Source organism: Acartia tonsa, chromosome 12 (genome assembly GCF_053477335.1).
Source record: "Acartia tonsa isolate MP-2025a chromosome 12, ASM5347733v1, whole genome shotgun sequence".
NCBI lineage: Eukaryota > Metazoa > Arthropoda > Copepoda > Calanoida > Acartiidae > Acartia > Acartia tonsa.
In genome coordinates, this window is record NC_137271.1 from 42,613,782 (window position 1) to 42,630,745 (window position 16,964).

At 36.7% G+C, this 16,964-nt stretch overlaps 1 protein-coding gene across 1 annotated transcript in view; it reads right to left on the reverse strand.

Moving 5' to 3' along the window:
- Positions 1 to 16,964, reverse strand: part of Dis3 (exosome complex exonuclease RRP44-like protein Dis3) — a 104,454-nt gene that overhangs the window by 63,720 nt on the left and 23,770 nt on the right. The window contains exons 14-17 of the mRNA XM_080179158.1: positions 13,197 to 13,267; positions 10,614 to 10,714; positions 9,139 to 9,221; positions 8,877 to 8,940 (exon numbers count right to left, since the gene is read on the reverse strand). Of these exons, the coding sequence (XP_080035284.1) occupies positions 8,877 to 8,940; positions 9,139 to 9,221; positions 10,614 to 10,714; positions 13,197 to 13,267 (319 nt within the window). The remainder of the gene's footprint in view (positions 1 to 8,876; positions 8,941 to 9,138; positions 9,222 to 10,613; positions 10,715 to 13,196; positions 13,268 to 16,964) is intronic.

Genomic DNA, 16,964 nt, shown 5'->3' on the forward strand with positions numbered 1-16,964 from the left:
ATGAGGTTACCACCAGCCAGTGGTTGACCGTGATCCTTCTGGAGATGTTATCCAAGAAGTTGCCCCGAGATTTTCAAGACAAGCTCAATTTGGCATTGGGCTCAATGGATGTCCCGAACGTGCCAAAGTTGTTGCAGATTATTGAGGAACAGAGGGGCGCCATTTTAATGAGGTGCTCGACTGATACGGACACCCCCTCTAAGAAGAAGGGTAACCCTGCGGCAGCGGCTACAGCCGTAGGTAAACCTGGGTCTCCAGCTAAGACCAAGAAGAAACAGCCTTGCCCGTCGGAAGGTTGCAGTTCTGAACATTTGTTGTTTAAGTGTTCCAAGTTTAGGGATCTGTCTGTTCCTGAACGTAAAAACTTTATCAAGAAAATCGGCGCCTGTTTGTTGTGCTTGCAAAAAGGGCACAGGGTTGCTGATTGCCCTAAGGCCGATAGACTTGGCAGCTGTACCATAGACAGCTGCAACCAGCCTCATAATAGTTTAATTCATGAGTCTGTTGCTGGTGGACAAGTTGCGGCAGTTTATGAATCACAGTTGTTCAGCAAGAACAATTATATGCTGATGTTGCAGCAGCTCCCAGCAGTGGCGGCTGACAAACGTCAAGTCACCGTCAATGCTATGTGGGATTCTGGAGCAAATCTCACATTGATTTCTAGAAGTATCGCCAAGAAGTTAGAGTTGCCATCAACTGGTCGCACAGCTACTATTTCTTTGGCAGATGGAAAGAGCCAAGCATGTCCTACAGTTAAAATCTGCTTGGTTGACCGCAACCGGAATTGCCATATTCTGGAGGCGGCGGTAGTGCCCAGCATTGGTACTGAAGAAGGGTTTCGTTCTATTGATCCTGCAGCCGCCGCCGAAATTTTCGATATGAAGCCTGATAATTTCTCTAAGGTTGACGGTAAGATTGACGTTCTTATCGGTCATCTGACACCAGCTATGTTCCCGTGTGCAGATAAAATGGTTGGTGATTCTAGACTGTACAGAAGCTTATTTGGTACAGGTTATCTAGTTGTGTCTGCGGACGGCAGGACTGTTGCTAATCCTGTCGCTTGTAAAGCTACTAAGCTAGAGGTCAGCAAGATGGAGTTCCTTTCCACAGAAAGTTTGGGGATACAGCCGCCATCAATGTGCAGCGGCTGTAAGAACTGCCGCCATTGCGCCGCCATTGCCGCCGGGCAGTCCGCCTTGGACGTGCGTAAGCGGCAGCTGATTGAAGAAGGTTTGACACTGGATCTTGAGAGCCGTATCTGGACGGCTTCATATCCTTATAAGACGCCGCCAAGTGTGTTGTTTGATAACTCAGAGCAGGCGTACAAGATTTGCCTACGTGACCGGCAAAGGATGGTCAAAAAAGGTGAATACGACACTTTCTGCCAAGTGTTCCAAGAAGCTGTTTCTCGTGGCGTGTATACAAAAGCGTCGCCAGAAGATCTGTGTTATACTGGGCCTGTGTATTATTCGAGCCTAGTCTGCGCATATAAAGAAAGTATTTCCACGCCGTTGAGGATATGCGCCAATTCTAGCCTCTGTTGCAAGGGGCTAAGTCTCAACAGTATTATGATGGACGGGCCAGTTCCATTATATTCCCTGATGCACAATCTTATTCGGTTCAGAAGTTACAAGTGTGCATTCGTGGCTGACATTCAGAAGTTTTATAATAGTTTGTTAGCTACCTATGAAGATTCTCAGCTGAAACGTGTATTTTTTGCTGATACAGTTGATGGAGAGCCGGAGGTTTACCTCACCAGAACCGTCAATTTTGGTGAAGCCTTGGCCGGCGATATGGCCGTGACCGCCCTCAGACTCACTGGTCGTATTTTTGGTGGAAGATCCCTGCAGGATGTTCAAGATGTTTATGGATCTGAGAAGATTAGAGGTTCTGATGTTGTAGCCCAGCAAGATGTGTGGAGAGACGTTCAGCAACCACTCAGATCTGAATTTGTGTTGTATCAAGATCCTCCTTCGGTCAAATTGGAGACTTGTACTTACGTGGATGACTGTTTAAGCGGTCATAACAGTAAACCTGAAGCTGTCCAGCTGGTCCGAGAGCTGGAGCAGATGATTGAACCTGGAAATTTCAGATTTAAATCTGTTATTTATTCTGGAGATGATGTTGACAGTGTGAAAGTTTTGGGCATTGTTTGGGTCCCAAAACAGGATATATTGTTCTTACCTGTCAGAGCCAACCACGGCGCGAAGATAAAGGGTAGAAAGTTACTAGAAGACCTGGATTTGGAGGATCTCTGGAGAAGTCTACCTGAGACGGTAACTAAACGAGAAGTTTGGAGAATCGTGCAACAGTTATATGACCCAATGGGTCTTGCAGCACCATTGCTGCTTAAATCCAAGCTATGTCTGCGCTCAGTTTGCATACATGGCTGCGACTGGGATGATTCCATACCTGGAGAGTTGAGGTCAGAATTCGTGAGCAGCCTCCAGGACAGGGCGGCACTTGGAAATGTGTTGTTCAGACGTTCGATGGTTCCTGATAAGCCATTGGGGCTTCCAATGGTTGTTGGTTTCTGTGATGCATCAAGCTCAGCCTATGCAGCCATCACATACCTGAGATGGCCAGTTTCTGGAGGATTTGATGTAGTTTTGTGTTGCGCCAAGTCACGTGTCGCACCAGTTAAGATAGAGTCTATACCAAGGTTAGAAATGCTTAGTTGTCTGATCTTGGCAAGGCTTGTGGATACAGTTGTCAGAGCCCTACCTTTCAGCATTTCTGGCAAAGTATTTTTTAGCGATAGCAGTTGTGCCCTGGCGCAGTTATCCAGTGACAGTGTTATGCTAAATGTTTTCAACAGTCATCGTGTTTCTGAGATACAACAGTTGACGAGCCCTGAAGATTGGAGATGGGTTCCAACCCAACACAACATCGCCGATTTAGCTACGCGAGGTTTGTGTACAATTGAGGATGTACAACCTGGATCTACGTACCAGGAAGGTCCAAGCTGGTTGCGCCTGGAACAGGACCAGTGGCCCGTTAAAACGGCGGGTGAGGTTAATGCATCTATACCTGAGAGCGAGCTTAATCCAAAGATGGCGAAGCTCAAGGTAATGTTCACACAGATGGTGGACAATGATTTCTGGAGGTTGCTGGCAAGAAGGACCTACAGGCAGGCAAGAAGGACTGTAGCTGCAGTTCTTAAGGCTGCTAACTGTTTTAAATTGTTGCTTGTCAAGAAACGTGGTGTTGCAACAAATGAGGATGGTGGTAGCAACAATGATAGTTCTAGGTATTATGAGAACTATACTTTCACAAACACTTACATGGATTCTGTTTGTGACCTGTTTTTGACATCCTTCAACCAAGAGAAGGAGATGACCATGGACGCCGAGGGGAAATTCGATTCTCTTCAACCGTATCATCACAAAGTCCAGGTTTGTTGGCCCATAGTGGGTCATGATGGATGTTTTCCTCTTCGGTCATTTACAATACTCAAAATGGCCGCCAGAGGTGATGAAGCTCTTGAGGCCGCAGCTGGAGGCCCCAGGAAAGTTATGAAGGACAGCCCAGGTGTTGTCTTGCTTAGCAGCCACAACAGGCTGGCAAAGCTCATCCTCCAACAGTCTCACGATGAGCTGGGACATGGAGGCCATCGAAAGACGTTGGCGCAAAGCCGAAGATATGCTTGGATCACCCATGGCCGCATGGAGGCTATGAAAGTGGTCAAGAATTGTGCTGCATGTTCCATTGAATATGCCAAGCGTTCGAGTCCCGCAATGGCTAATATCCTGCCAGACCGTGTGGTGCCCTCAGTGCCCTTCCAAGAGGTGCACATGGACCTTGCGGGGCCCATAGAAGTTGTGAAACCTGGCGTTGGCACCAGGAATACCAAAACAAAGTACAAAGTCTGGTTGTTGATAGTAGCTTGTAGATTTACACAGGCTGTGTTTATTGATGTTTTGACAGATTATTCTACTGAAGCCGTGCTGGTCGGCTTGAGAAAATTTCAGGCATTTTACAACATGCCTAGAAGAGTTACTACAGATCGTGGTACCAATATGGCTGGTACCAAACGCATTCTAGATGAACTTTTGAAGGATACCGGGATGCATTTTGAATGGCATCTTGTGCCCACAGCTGCACATTCGTTCGTTGGCACTGTGGAGAGACAGGTTGGGCTGGTCAAGCGGGTGTTGAACAAGAAGTTGGCCGGTGCTACTGTAACCTTCAATGATTTACTGGTGTTGTGTGCTGAGACCGCTAGAGTGTTGAATTCTAAACCATTGACGTATGCCACTGCAGGAGAAGACGTCAATACCTGGAGAATAATTTCACCTGCTGATTTGCTTGGAGGCAGGACAAATGATGCAATCTGTACGTTTGAAACCGGTTGCAAGGAGCCGATTACCAGGAGGTTGGAGAACTTGGAGGAGTTGACCCGTCAGTTCCATCAGGTGTACAAGGAGCAGCTCATGCCTGAGCTGCTGAAGTCCATCAAGTGGCGCCGCAACAAGGTGCTGCTCGAGCCAGGAGACGTGGTGCTTGTTGATGACAGCACAAGTTTGATGAAGAAGTTTAGACTGGGACGAGTCCAAGAAGTGCGCCCAGGTGGAAGGACCGTGGTTGCCAAATACAAATTATCAGATGACGCAGCCGCCACAGATAACGAGACTTCCGCAAGACGTCTTCTGAAGATTGATCTACCCAAAGTTTAGTATAAGTATCGTTCTTGTTTAACTTTGATTTTTTATTTTTTTCGGTAGATTTATCAGATTTTTTTTCGAAAGACAAAAAACGCAATTTTTGATACAATTTCGTTTAAACTTTCAAATCGATGCAAGATTTTTTTCATTTGAAATGCAAACTTAAGTTTTTATACGTTTCCGCAAGTTCTTTCAATGATTTAAGTCTTTCCGAGACCTGGGATTTTTTTCGAGGAAAATTTCCTAGGTACCTACGCAGATATAAACATTTTTATCCTTGTTGGATTGAAATTTGATATGATAAGAAATTAACAAAATGAGATTTTTACATCATTTAAATATTTCTTTAAGATTTATTACAATCACATAAATAATTTAATATTACATGCATATTAAAATTATTACTATTTACCTTTGAACTGATGTACCTAAAGAAAAAATGCAGATTTTTTTCGCGATGAATTAAGTAGATTCTTTGATTTTCGTAGAGTTAAGCTTAATAAGACCGCTTTACGCCGTACCTAAGCTCTGTTTCCTCGGCCAGGCATGACGCAAAACGGCAAAACTAAAGCATAAAATATTTTATTTGATTGCTTTGACTGATGATTTTAAAAGTTTCTTTGAATTATTTCATGATTCTTTTTATTTTTGATTGAATTAAACATCACTAATTATGTTTGTTTCAGTTGATGCAGCCCTGCGCCAGAAATCCTGTTAGAAATTATGCAGTATCAAAAGTTGTGATGGAAAGTCATATCGTCCAACAGGATAGCTGGAACATGGCATTTATTAATATTTGATGGATAATGTTAGTTTGTATCTTGAGGGATTCATTCTAACTGAGGCCCAAATTGCCTTTAATTATGACTGTATGAATATGTATATGTTGCTTTCTTCTTAAAACAGAGAGAAATTGCAGATTCAGCATTTTAGAGAAGTTCTTTTCTTATATTGAGCTTTTGTTTTATTTTGGTAAATTTAATTTGCATATTTCAATTGCAATTTTAATTTTACGCGATTTTGATTCACGAAGATTTAAAATTATGAGATTAATTTTTCGAAGTTTGATGATTTTTTTACAGTCATATTTTATTTAGATTTAAGTATCTATTTTATTAAAACATGTTTAGATTTAAGGATCTTACTTATCTTATCTGAAAAATGTTTAGATGTAAGCACAATTATTTTTCTGTCGGAGAAAAATTCTAATTATTGAGAAGTTTTTATGCAATTTTACTTTTCTTTTCTAGCAAAAAGATTTAGTAGAAGAAATGTTATTATTTAATCTTTCTTTCTTTTGATGAAAAAAGTTTGAGTTGATTATTTAATTATCGATGCGATTTTTAGTAAAAAAAATCATTACCTATTTTATTATGTAGGTACCTAATTGAAGTTTAGGTACTATTGATTATTAATTCATGTATTCGCAATTACATGGTCTGTAATTCTAATTTTATTGAGATTATGAGGCCATGATATAATGAGATGTGTGAGTGGTAAATGTGCAATTCATGAATGTTGAATGCTTTTCCCATTCCTTATTCCTGTCCTTATGTGGTAGCTGAGGCGGTTTGAGTTATTGTGGTATTCATAAGTTACCATAACTAATTTTAGGCCTTATGGCCATGACATTTAAACTCTTGTAATTTATGCGTTATGAGATTGTGATCTTGTGGACACTGTCTGCACATATATTGCAAAGATGAGGTATTGTGTTCGATTCCCAGTGAATAGACGGGTGTGTGTCGGTATGTATTTCTTGTATTCCCCGGCAAGTTCGAACCCATTAATCCCTTTTTTCCTAACACCAGAATTCCCCAGAGAATGAGTGTGTTATGCGGCATTCCTAACTATCTCCGCGCGTGGCTTGTAAACAAACAAAAAAGACGCGCACTTTTCCTTTGATGATTCCCATGTGAGGAGCTACGTGAATGAAAATAATGTATTGCTTGAATATACATGCGCTCTAATCCGTGGAAGATCTCAAATAAGCCTTCCTGCTTAGTTTGACATCATATGTGGTAAGAATTTATCTTTTAATTCTTGAAAATAAGCGTAGAATGGTACAATTTTATGAAGAAATTTAAATCATTATTTTTCAACAAATAGACCATTTAACTGCTAAGTTTTGATATACGAATATCTTCCTTTATATTATTGATTATTTTATTCTAAAATTATCAATTTCTGATGCGATTTAATATGTTTCGTGCCAATTTAAAGTTTTTTAGAAAATTTATATTTTTTATTAAATTGAAATCACGCAACCTCGATGTTACAAAAATAATAACCATTAATTTTATGTAATTAATTCTTATATTTTTGTTTTAGACTTACTGTTTTCATGGTAATAAATACACATTGGTAAACTTCACTATGTTGGTCATTCGGAGGGCTTCGAGATAAGATTTCGAGAACGGCTAGGCATTGCGTTCCGAAACAAGGGGCAACCCCAAAAAATGTGGGTACAACCTAGGAAACTGAGAAGCTTAAAAGCAATGTATGTCTTGTATAAAAATGACAACTAGCTTCTTGGGACCAGAATTTTGAAGGAGAGTGTTTTAATGTCCACTCTCTCCCTTTTTTTTTACATTGAAACCACTGAAAATCTGATTGTCTCAGAGAGAAAGAAGAAAAACACAAAGACATAGGTACCTACCATTTTTAAAAAGCCAAATTTTTGTGTGATAATTGTATTGAGACTGCTTTAAAAACTTTGTTTGAAACTCTAAAAGTAAATTTTGTGATATAATATACGTTTAATTTACAATGAATAGATAAAAATCATAAAATATCCTAATATAAAAAAAAGTTTATATTAGTCAGATTTTACATAAAATAAATGAAAATTTTCCTAGTTACAATTATTTTATTAAAATAAATCAAACATCAAGAAGTGTTCTTTATATTTTCATTGTTTTGCTGCTTGTCTTTTTATGCTAGTACTTAGGTACTTTTTATAATTAGAATTTTTAAGTAAATTTATCTTTGTAATGTTTTATAATTAAAGATAGTTATCCCATGAAAATCTCATCTCTCAGCGATGCATCGAACGCACCGCCGCTTCCAAAGAAAATTTAAAAACCATGCTAAATACATAAAGATAACTGCATTGGCAATGATGATGATTATTCCAAAGACCCATGTAAAAGTTAATTGCTTCTAAACAATCATTAGTAAAGGTTATTTAAAAAAAAAATTCATAAGCATTTTGCGATTCTTTGCCAAATATATATTTATAGCAGTTTGAACTCAACAACGCATTTGATGGCATTTCAGTAGATTCCATGATTTTTAACGTCTTTATCTATGACGCGGTATTTGGACGAGATTCGAACCCCATGATAATAACCTATCCGACAACGACCGGATGCGCTAGGTGTTACGACACAGTCCCGCTCTAATAAACAAAATGATATTGATACTTTTTTATTGAAAACTGGAGCTTATTCTCAAGAGAACCTAATATTGATGATGCATAAAAATTTGTTAAGAAACATGACGCATTCTTTACTTGAAATTTAGTTATTCTTGTAAGTTTAGAATTATGTAATTTTTAATTCATGTTTATATAACTTAATAAACTTTGAAAAAAAACCTTACACGTAATTATGAATTTAAGTTAATAAGTACAGTGTACTTGCTATGCCCTCTCCTGCAATTGGATGAACCAATTGACCAATAATTGATGTTCATAATAGACAATTTTTCTCCTGCTATTATTTCCACGTTTATTCCATATCCATTGCTGTAAACCCACGACCGTGGCTCAACACGTAGCACATCGCTCGTCGTCGGGAAGGTGATAGGTTCAAATCTCGGGCCGACATAGCGTTTTAACTAAAGACGTTAAAAATGGTTCTTACTGTTGCTATGTCAGATGCGCGACATAAATAGTTAGAGTAGGGGGAATGCCTTTGCCCAAAACAGGCGCAACGTGTTACCATGCACAGTTGGGACTTCTCAGACAAAGGTCGTGCATCACAGAGAATTGGTTGACTGTTGGATGTTACTTAACCTAATATCCTTGGGTGTTTGGACATAGAAGGGTGCGTAACAGTCATCCTTAGTTCTCCTGGATTGCTGAACCAGGGCCTGGACAGTACATCAAGTTGAAAATGTCCTGGACTGCAATCCCGCCCGTACGAGTTAATTAAAAATAAATATCCATAGCTGTATGTCATATCTAAAAGTGAATACTAAAACACCCACCTCATTTTCTGTGGATTTGTCGCCTAGTTTACCAAGAGCTCTCACAAAATGTCCCACTGGATATCTAAATAAATAAATCAGTGTCGCGTGAAATTTAAAGAATATTTATTGTACTCTAATTATCATCCCAGGGATAAGACAATTTAATTTATATCCTCTCTGTGTAAAAACAAAATTAAAATTGAAAATATTTGCCAACTTAATTTACTTATTCTAATCACAATCTAACTATCCGACTGTCTATCTATCTTTCTATCTCTACCTGGATGTCCTAGGCCAAGAATCAATGGCAACAATAATCCTCTGACCAGCCAACTTATCTGCTTGTCTTGTTTCAATTCGAATCTACAAAAAACATTATAGAAAACAAAATACAATTTTTTGGGATTGAGATATAGTGATTGCTCAACAGAAATTTATGATTCTCTGATCATTATATAGCGTTGTAAGAGAGTAAAAAAAGGGAGAGATTATCTAAAAATGTCATATTAGGAATAAGTAACTTATTCATATTTTAAAATATTTTTTTTAATATATATTTTTAATACCTACAATGTATCTATTGTAAAGAAAAAAATCCTTCTCTTAATTTTTTTTCCAGTGAAATAAAAAAAATATTTGGTGCCTTCCTGGATAGTCCCCAGCAAACAAAGACCCCCCCCCCATTTTTTTGAATAAAGTTAAAATAAGGGAGTGAGGAGAAAGTTTTTTTTCTCTATGCCTTATCCCTGCGGTGATCCTCAACCTTAAGTGACCTATACATGCGGTGCCTCAACCCTGGGGGGCTATCAAATACCCAATATAACCTAACCTTAATAAAAACAATGACACACGAAAAATTTCTATCCACACCCCCTATTTTAAAATAAGAGGGGGGAGGGATTATGCACTCGACTAGAAACCGAAACCGCCAAATATTTTAATGTGAAAGGTATTCACTTCTTGCATAAAGTAAGAATTTTATCAAAATTATTTTTCAAGAAGAGCTTAATTGAGTATGGAATTTGTCTATTTGGCTGGAAATATCTATCTATATTATATATTTTTGAAAGGGAGAACGAATTGACGATCAAACCCGTAATAAGTATATTTTGAAACATCCTATAAATTCATATAGCTCTTATTATTGTACAAACTTTTTAAAATCTGCAAAAAGACCGTTTTAAAAGCTTTTGTTTCATCTCAATTTTAAAGATTTTTACAAAATTTCAATTCTAGTGTGCCAATATAAACCTGAATACCGGATATCCAGCATTTTAAATCAGTCGGATATCTGTATCCGTCCAATCCGGCCCAACCCTATTATTTGTGTATGCAATTTGGCAATTTTTATTTTGGAAAATTATTTGCTGCACCTTTGTCCTTCATATGTTATAATTGAGACTGTCCCCATTTTTTTGGTAAATTTCAGGTTTATATCGACACACTAGAATTGAAATTTTGTAAAAATCTTTTAAATGGAGATGGTACAAAAGCTTTAAAAACAGGTCTTTTTGCAAATTTTAAAAACTTTGCAGTGCTTGTACCATCGCAATTTTTGCATAACAGAAAAACTATTTTGCATGGGTCATTATTTTGCATAAATTAACCATATATTATGGCTGGGGGCAAAAATTTTAACAAAATTTTTCTAAAACGGGACGGGGTAATACATATTTTGTTTGCAATATGTCTCAGAACCGGTTTTAATACAGCAGAAACTAAACGGATTCGGAGTCATACTGTGGAGTTAATTACCTTTGGTATTTTCTTTTCCGCGGCCACAAATATATGTCTGAATGCGCCCTTGATGGGATTTGTCTGTAGCATACCACAATATTGACGCCATTTTCTTCGCACTTAAAATAATAAACATTACTAAAGGCCTCTAGGGGCGCTACAGATAGGGGGAAGGGGAATTCGCCCCCCAAATTTTAAATTTTAGTTTATAAAGAAAAAGATACAATTTTTGTGGGAGGAGGGGGTGTTTTTTGTCTTGGGAGGATGGTAACCTCCCCAAAATAGTTATAAACCTTCCCAGAACCTATTGGAAGCTACACTGTAAAGTACCATATCGATTCAGTAGTTAGCTAAATCCTTCGATACAACACAGAAAGACAATCACTTGATTTGCAATTTCTTACAACTGTAAATCAAAAGTTGCTTCACTTTCCAAAAAATCTTTGAAATTCTAGAAATAAAAGAGTAGGTAACACTAGATTTATTCCAATTTAACTTACGGATAAGGGATAGAAGTGGAAAAAATGAAATCAAACCAAATTGCCTGCAACATTTCTGCTAGACAAAACTTGAGAAGTAGTTTTCATCGCTTCTTATTATATATTACTATCTTAAGGGGGGGGGGGGGGAGTCGACCCCAACTTTCAATTGTTGTAATAAAAAGTTATACCATTTTTGTGTGTGGGGGGGAGTCTTTTTATTCTATGGGCGATTTCACTTGGAAGGGTGGTGGTACACTCCCCATTAATAGTTATAAACCTTCCGAGGACCTATGAGAACCTACTGTAAAGGAGAACCAAATCGGTTCAGTGGTTTGCGAGATCCATAGATCCTGGTAATTTATTATTAGGATTCATTTCAAAGTAAGAGGGGAAGGGGGAGGTTATATGCTCGACCAGACACTTTCAGGAAAATCAACAAAAGGTTTTTCTTGAGGTGAAATGTACATGTTCGTGATGTTGACCATTATTTTCATCTTCAACTCAATCCTTTACTTGTATATTTCATGAATGAGGGATCATATTTTTTATCACTTTATCCTTTTTGATATTGAAGCTACTCTTTATCTCACTTTGTCCGCCCGTCCGTCCTGACAGCAAATGTAATTTTCTTTGGGTATATTAGAACAGAATGCTGACCACTGAGAAGGTATCTCTAAAACTAACTTTGTCGATCAGTCCGTTATTTTTTTGTTTACAATTTTTAGATTAGGTTAGATTATATGGCTAGGGGGCCTAGCGCTGCAGCCATGGTCATTATTTTGTTTGGGTGGGGTAGGGGGGGGGGGGGAGAGGTGTAAACAAAATTTCAAATTAAGAGGGAAAAAAACTTAAGAAGAATATACCCAATTCATAAATTGTTTTTAAGTTTTCGCCTTTTATGGATGTTGCCATTCGTGTTTCTATGTAACCTGCACTATAATGTAAAACAAAGAAAATTCAAAAGTTAATGTACAGGAAAAATTCAATCTCTTTAAAATCTACTTTTGTATTCTAGCTACATTATACTGTAACAAGGATGACAACAGCCATAAGTAGCGAAGCTCAAAAATTATGAATAGATAACTGTGAAAAATGCATGATTGTCTTTTGAAGCATTAAGCTAATAAGAAAATCGTTAAAATCAAAATTCGTTTTAGCAACCCAACCAATAGTAAGTCTTTATAAAACTTGGTCAAAATATGTAGAATAATGACTATTTTAATCACTAAAAATTCCACCCGTTTATCTTGAACAGGAGTTAAGAAAATGATAAAACTTTAAAAACTAGGAATCAATCTAGCACCCCAACCAATAAGGGTATCGTAATAAAACTTGATGGAAATATGTAGAGTTTAAACTTATTCAATCCCTGAAAATTTCAGCTGTCTATCTTGTAAAGGGATCGAAAAAATCATGAAAAACCTAAAAATCTAGGAATCGATCTAGCACCCCAACTAATAAAGGTATCTTAATAAAACTTGATGGAAATATGTAGAATTTGAATTTATTTAATCCCTGAAAATTCCAGCCATTCATCTTGAACAGGAATTGAAAAAATTACAAAAATATAAAAATCTAGGAATCAATCTAGCACCCCAATTAATAGACAGACGGACAATACAATGTATAGATTCGATGTGCATATGTCATAGTAATCTTCACTAAAAATTTCAGCTGTCTATCTTTAATAGGAGCCAAGAAAATCACGTTTCCCCCATAGAGTTACTGACTGACTGATGGACGGACGGACAGAGAAAGTGAATTATAGAGCTATGCTACTAAAATACATCTACAATTATGGTACACAATGCGTTAGAAAAGTTACAAATTTCGATTTAGACAAACGTAAGACTAGTTACAAGAAATCTTAAAGGATAACAATAGATGATAAATTGATGAACATCCACGATAATGGTAAAAAAAACTCAACATTTAATAGATCTAAATTATTGTGTATTACGCGGGAATATGCTAGTTCAAAAATAGAAATCAAAATTTATTTCAAGTAGGTACCAAAAGTTTTTTGCTGACTAAAAAGTAAACGCAGTAATAAAACTTTGGGTACAAGTATAATTTACACCCCAATGCCCCCCCCCCCCCCTAAAAAAAATAAAATTACCTATTCCAACAACTTTTCCAGTGAGCTGAACATCTTTGGATTTCACAGATTCTGTCACCAACTTGGCAGCACTAGAAAAATATAAAAACTATCGAAATTTTGTTATAAAATAGCACAGTTTAGGAACCTAAAAAAAATAATTGTAATGGAGGGTGTAATTTTTTTCTCCGAGGACGTGGTAACCCTAACTCCACGGGGCTACCCAGAAATCAACATAACCTTACCTAACCTATTCTAAAGTTATAAAATTACATACTAAGGACTACCTTAGTAATAATAAATCTAAAAATTAAAAGGGGGGTATTCTCGACTAGATACTTTGAAGGAAACTTCAAGAATGTCATCTGTCCTAACTTTTGAGTAGTCTGGCAGCCAACTACAAAAACCGCAGCAACAGGTTAATAAATTCGACGATTTGTAATATTATCTTTACCTTAAAATTAGAAATGATTTAGGTCACACACTGTGGCGTACAGAGGGTTTTGCTAGGGGAATGCGCGAAGCGAAAAATTTTACATCCCTCTTGAACCAAAGTCGAGGGGGATCACCTGAATTGTGTCAGGGGGGGGGGAGGAATACACCCCCCTTCTGCACGTTTCTAGTCTCTTATGAACTTAATTGAATGAATATGGCGTTTTTAAAAAATTAAGCTTCAATTGATTTTTAAAATTTATCTTTTCTTCAAGGTGAACAATTTTTAATGTCAAGAATTTATCTTAAATTCTACCAGTCAAATATTGTATACTGCAGTGATAAATAGGTATTTTAAATTCAACGAAAGAAAAATCAACAGAGACTGGGATATGGTATGCTAAGAAAAAAACATTATGCCTCTAACTTTTACTTTCTGATATTGTAATATATTCAATAAAGGAAGAGACGGAACATTGGGCTGTTTATTACACTTGTCCCCAAAGTTTTATAATATGATTTCTTATTCGTTAATTTAACAACTTTAGGGACTTTTTTGAATTATCATTGGTTGGTTCATTATATTAAGTGTTCAAACGTTTCAACCTCTAATTGTAATCTACAAAAGGGGGAATTTTGTACAATTGTATATCAATTTATAGGCAATTGTCTTATTCTTTATTTCCCAGATTCCATAATCAAGTTTTTCCTTCAGTTGCCATTTCCCTTTCCCTGCAATTCCAAAAATCAATTTTTAACAACAAATTTCAATACCTTTCAAATTTTTGGGAATTGAGATAAATTGAATCCAAACATTGCGGAGTTCAGACAATGTTACACATTTTTATTTGTATTACAAAGTGATTGAATGCTTTAATTTTATACAAAAGATTATTTGGAAATTGAATAAAATACTAGAGGGAGAAAGACTTAAATAACTAACTCCCTATCTCACTGTCCTTGTGCCGTCTCTCAATTGGGTCAATGAAAATCAACCAATGGTGTCGCTTATATTAACACAGCCAAGTAGCAGAAAACATTTTGGCAGCAGACAAAAAAGGTCATTGAAAAAGGTAGGGAGGTAGTTATCTGTATATACATATAGACTATATCATAGATCTGTTACTGGGAAGACTAGACATGGAATCTTTGTACCTTATGGTTCTACTTTTACATCCCCCTTAAAATATGACGTAGCTTTTTTTCACGGAATTTGCCAGCCCCTACCACTTGTACCAAATTAAAGGGGGAAAAATAAAGGGAAGTAGCCACTCCTTTACTGAGATCTTTAAGGCATTTGTGCAAAAAAAACAAGAATGACAACATTCATGAGTGTCGAAACAATGGAAATCATTGATGCACAAACGGAGTAATATTGCAGATATACAACATTTGTTTAAAAATAGAGAAAATATGTGATTAATAGAAAATCACGAAATCTGTCATTCGCGTATTTTCCGTAAGGTTGGGTGCAACCTTTTCGTCAAATGCTCTTATTAAGAACAGTATGACTTAATAAGAGCATTTGACTAAAAAAAAGGTTACACCCAACAATAAAGGCAGTAAGACAAGAGAGGTAATGTCTGATTGAGCCAATAGGAGAATCCCATCGGAACCTACAATAAATCTCATTGGTTGAAATTGTGTACACATTTGATTCATTACGAACGCGTGTTTTTTTTCTTCATTTCATACAAAGATAAAAGTCAGCTGTAAACAATATAATTTCTTAGTACAAAGCTTTACTGAATCAAACTTACTTGCTTAAAAATTTCGTCATAAGTGAGAAAGCTTCAAACAGAGGTGGATTCTTTAAAAAAATTAGGCTGGTGAGGCAAAATTATTTTTGTGAAAAATCCTCAAAAATTGCATAAAAAATCTACAAAAATTAAATAAAATCATAAAATGGTTATTAACATATGATTTTGTTTAGTTTTTGTAGATTTTTAATAAGCTTTTGATGATTTTTCACAAAAATAATTTTGCCTCGCCATCATAGGCGTCCAAGGGGGGGAGTAATGGGTGATTACCCCCCCCCCCCCCATCTAAAAATTACCCCTAGCTTGGGGGTGCCGTAGGCACCTCCAACCATTTAGGAGGGGGTATTTACCCCCCCCCAAACAATTTTTGGGGGTAAATACCCCCCCCCAAAATAAAAAATCTCTAATAAAAAAAATTTTTGCGCGCTTCGCGCAAATTTTTAATACTATATAATTAATAAAATTTAAATTACCCCACCCAAAAATTTTACCCCGGGGGTAAATTTTTGGGGGGGTAAACTAAATTTACCCCTGCCAACAGATTTCAGGGGGGGTAATTACCCCCCCCCCCCAAGCAAATTTTACCCCCCGGAAAAATTTTGGGGGGGGTAAAAAAAATTTGCGCGCCATTTTACCCCCCCCCCCCCAAAAAAAAAAAACGAATTACCCCCCCCTGAAAAAAAATTTTACCCCCCCCAAAATAAAAAGCTTGGACGCCCCTGCTCGCCAACGAGTAGCGAGTCTATTTTTTAAAAAGAATTCAATTAAGCTTGAGTCGAAAGTAAACAATACTATCGTCTGCTAATAATGTTCCTTTTAAGATTTGACGAAAAATCGGGTCAGAAGCGTAATCTAGATATAGTATGTCTATTCACCCAACTTCACGGAAAATACGCGAATAAAATGACCCCCCTTTTTATGTCTTTAGTAGCCTCACCTACAATCCGACGGACCAAGCAACTTGAGCTGAATGCTCTTTGGAAAGGTAATCAGCCAAGAAAATCACATTTCATTCATAGGGATACGGACTAATAGAAAAGTAAATAATGGAGCAGCTTCACTACTAAACGTTTTACTGGTTTACATAAATATCAGCAAAATATAGCCTTGAAGTAAAGATGTGTTGTGTATTTATTTTTTAAAATATGTAAAATATTCTAAGTAATTTAATTTATATAACACATAAGAAAGAATAAAAGTTTGTCTATTCAAAAATTCTGTACAAAATACAAGTATGAGACTGTTCATTTCATCTGAACTTACTAATCCTCAAATATAATCATTAATGTGATAAAACATTATTCTTCTGCATTTGGTAATTAATAACATGCTGTTTTAGTTAAATAAAAAATCAATTTGTTATGAAAAAGAAATCTGTTATCTTTGTGAAAAAGTTGAAATAGTTGTTTTAAGATAAAATATGACATCTGAAAAAAAGACTATTTTAGCTAAATAAAATGAAGCTTATTATAGTGCATATAAAAAGTTACGTCATACTGGCCTACCAGGTAAATTTAAAAGTATACTAGCCTATCATTGGAAATTTAGTCTGTGCCTCTGGCCTATCATTGTTCATTTGTATTGTATGACGTCATTT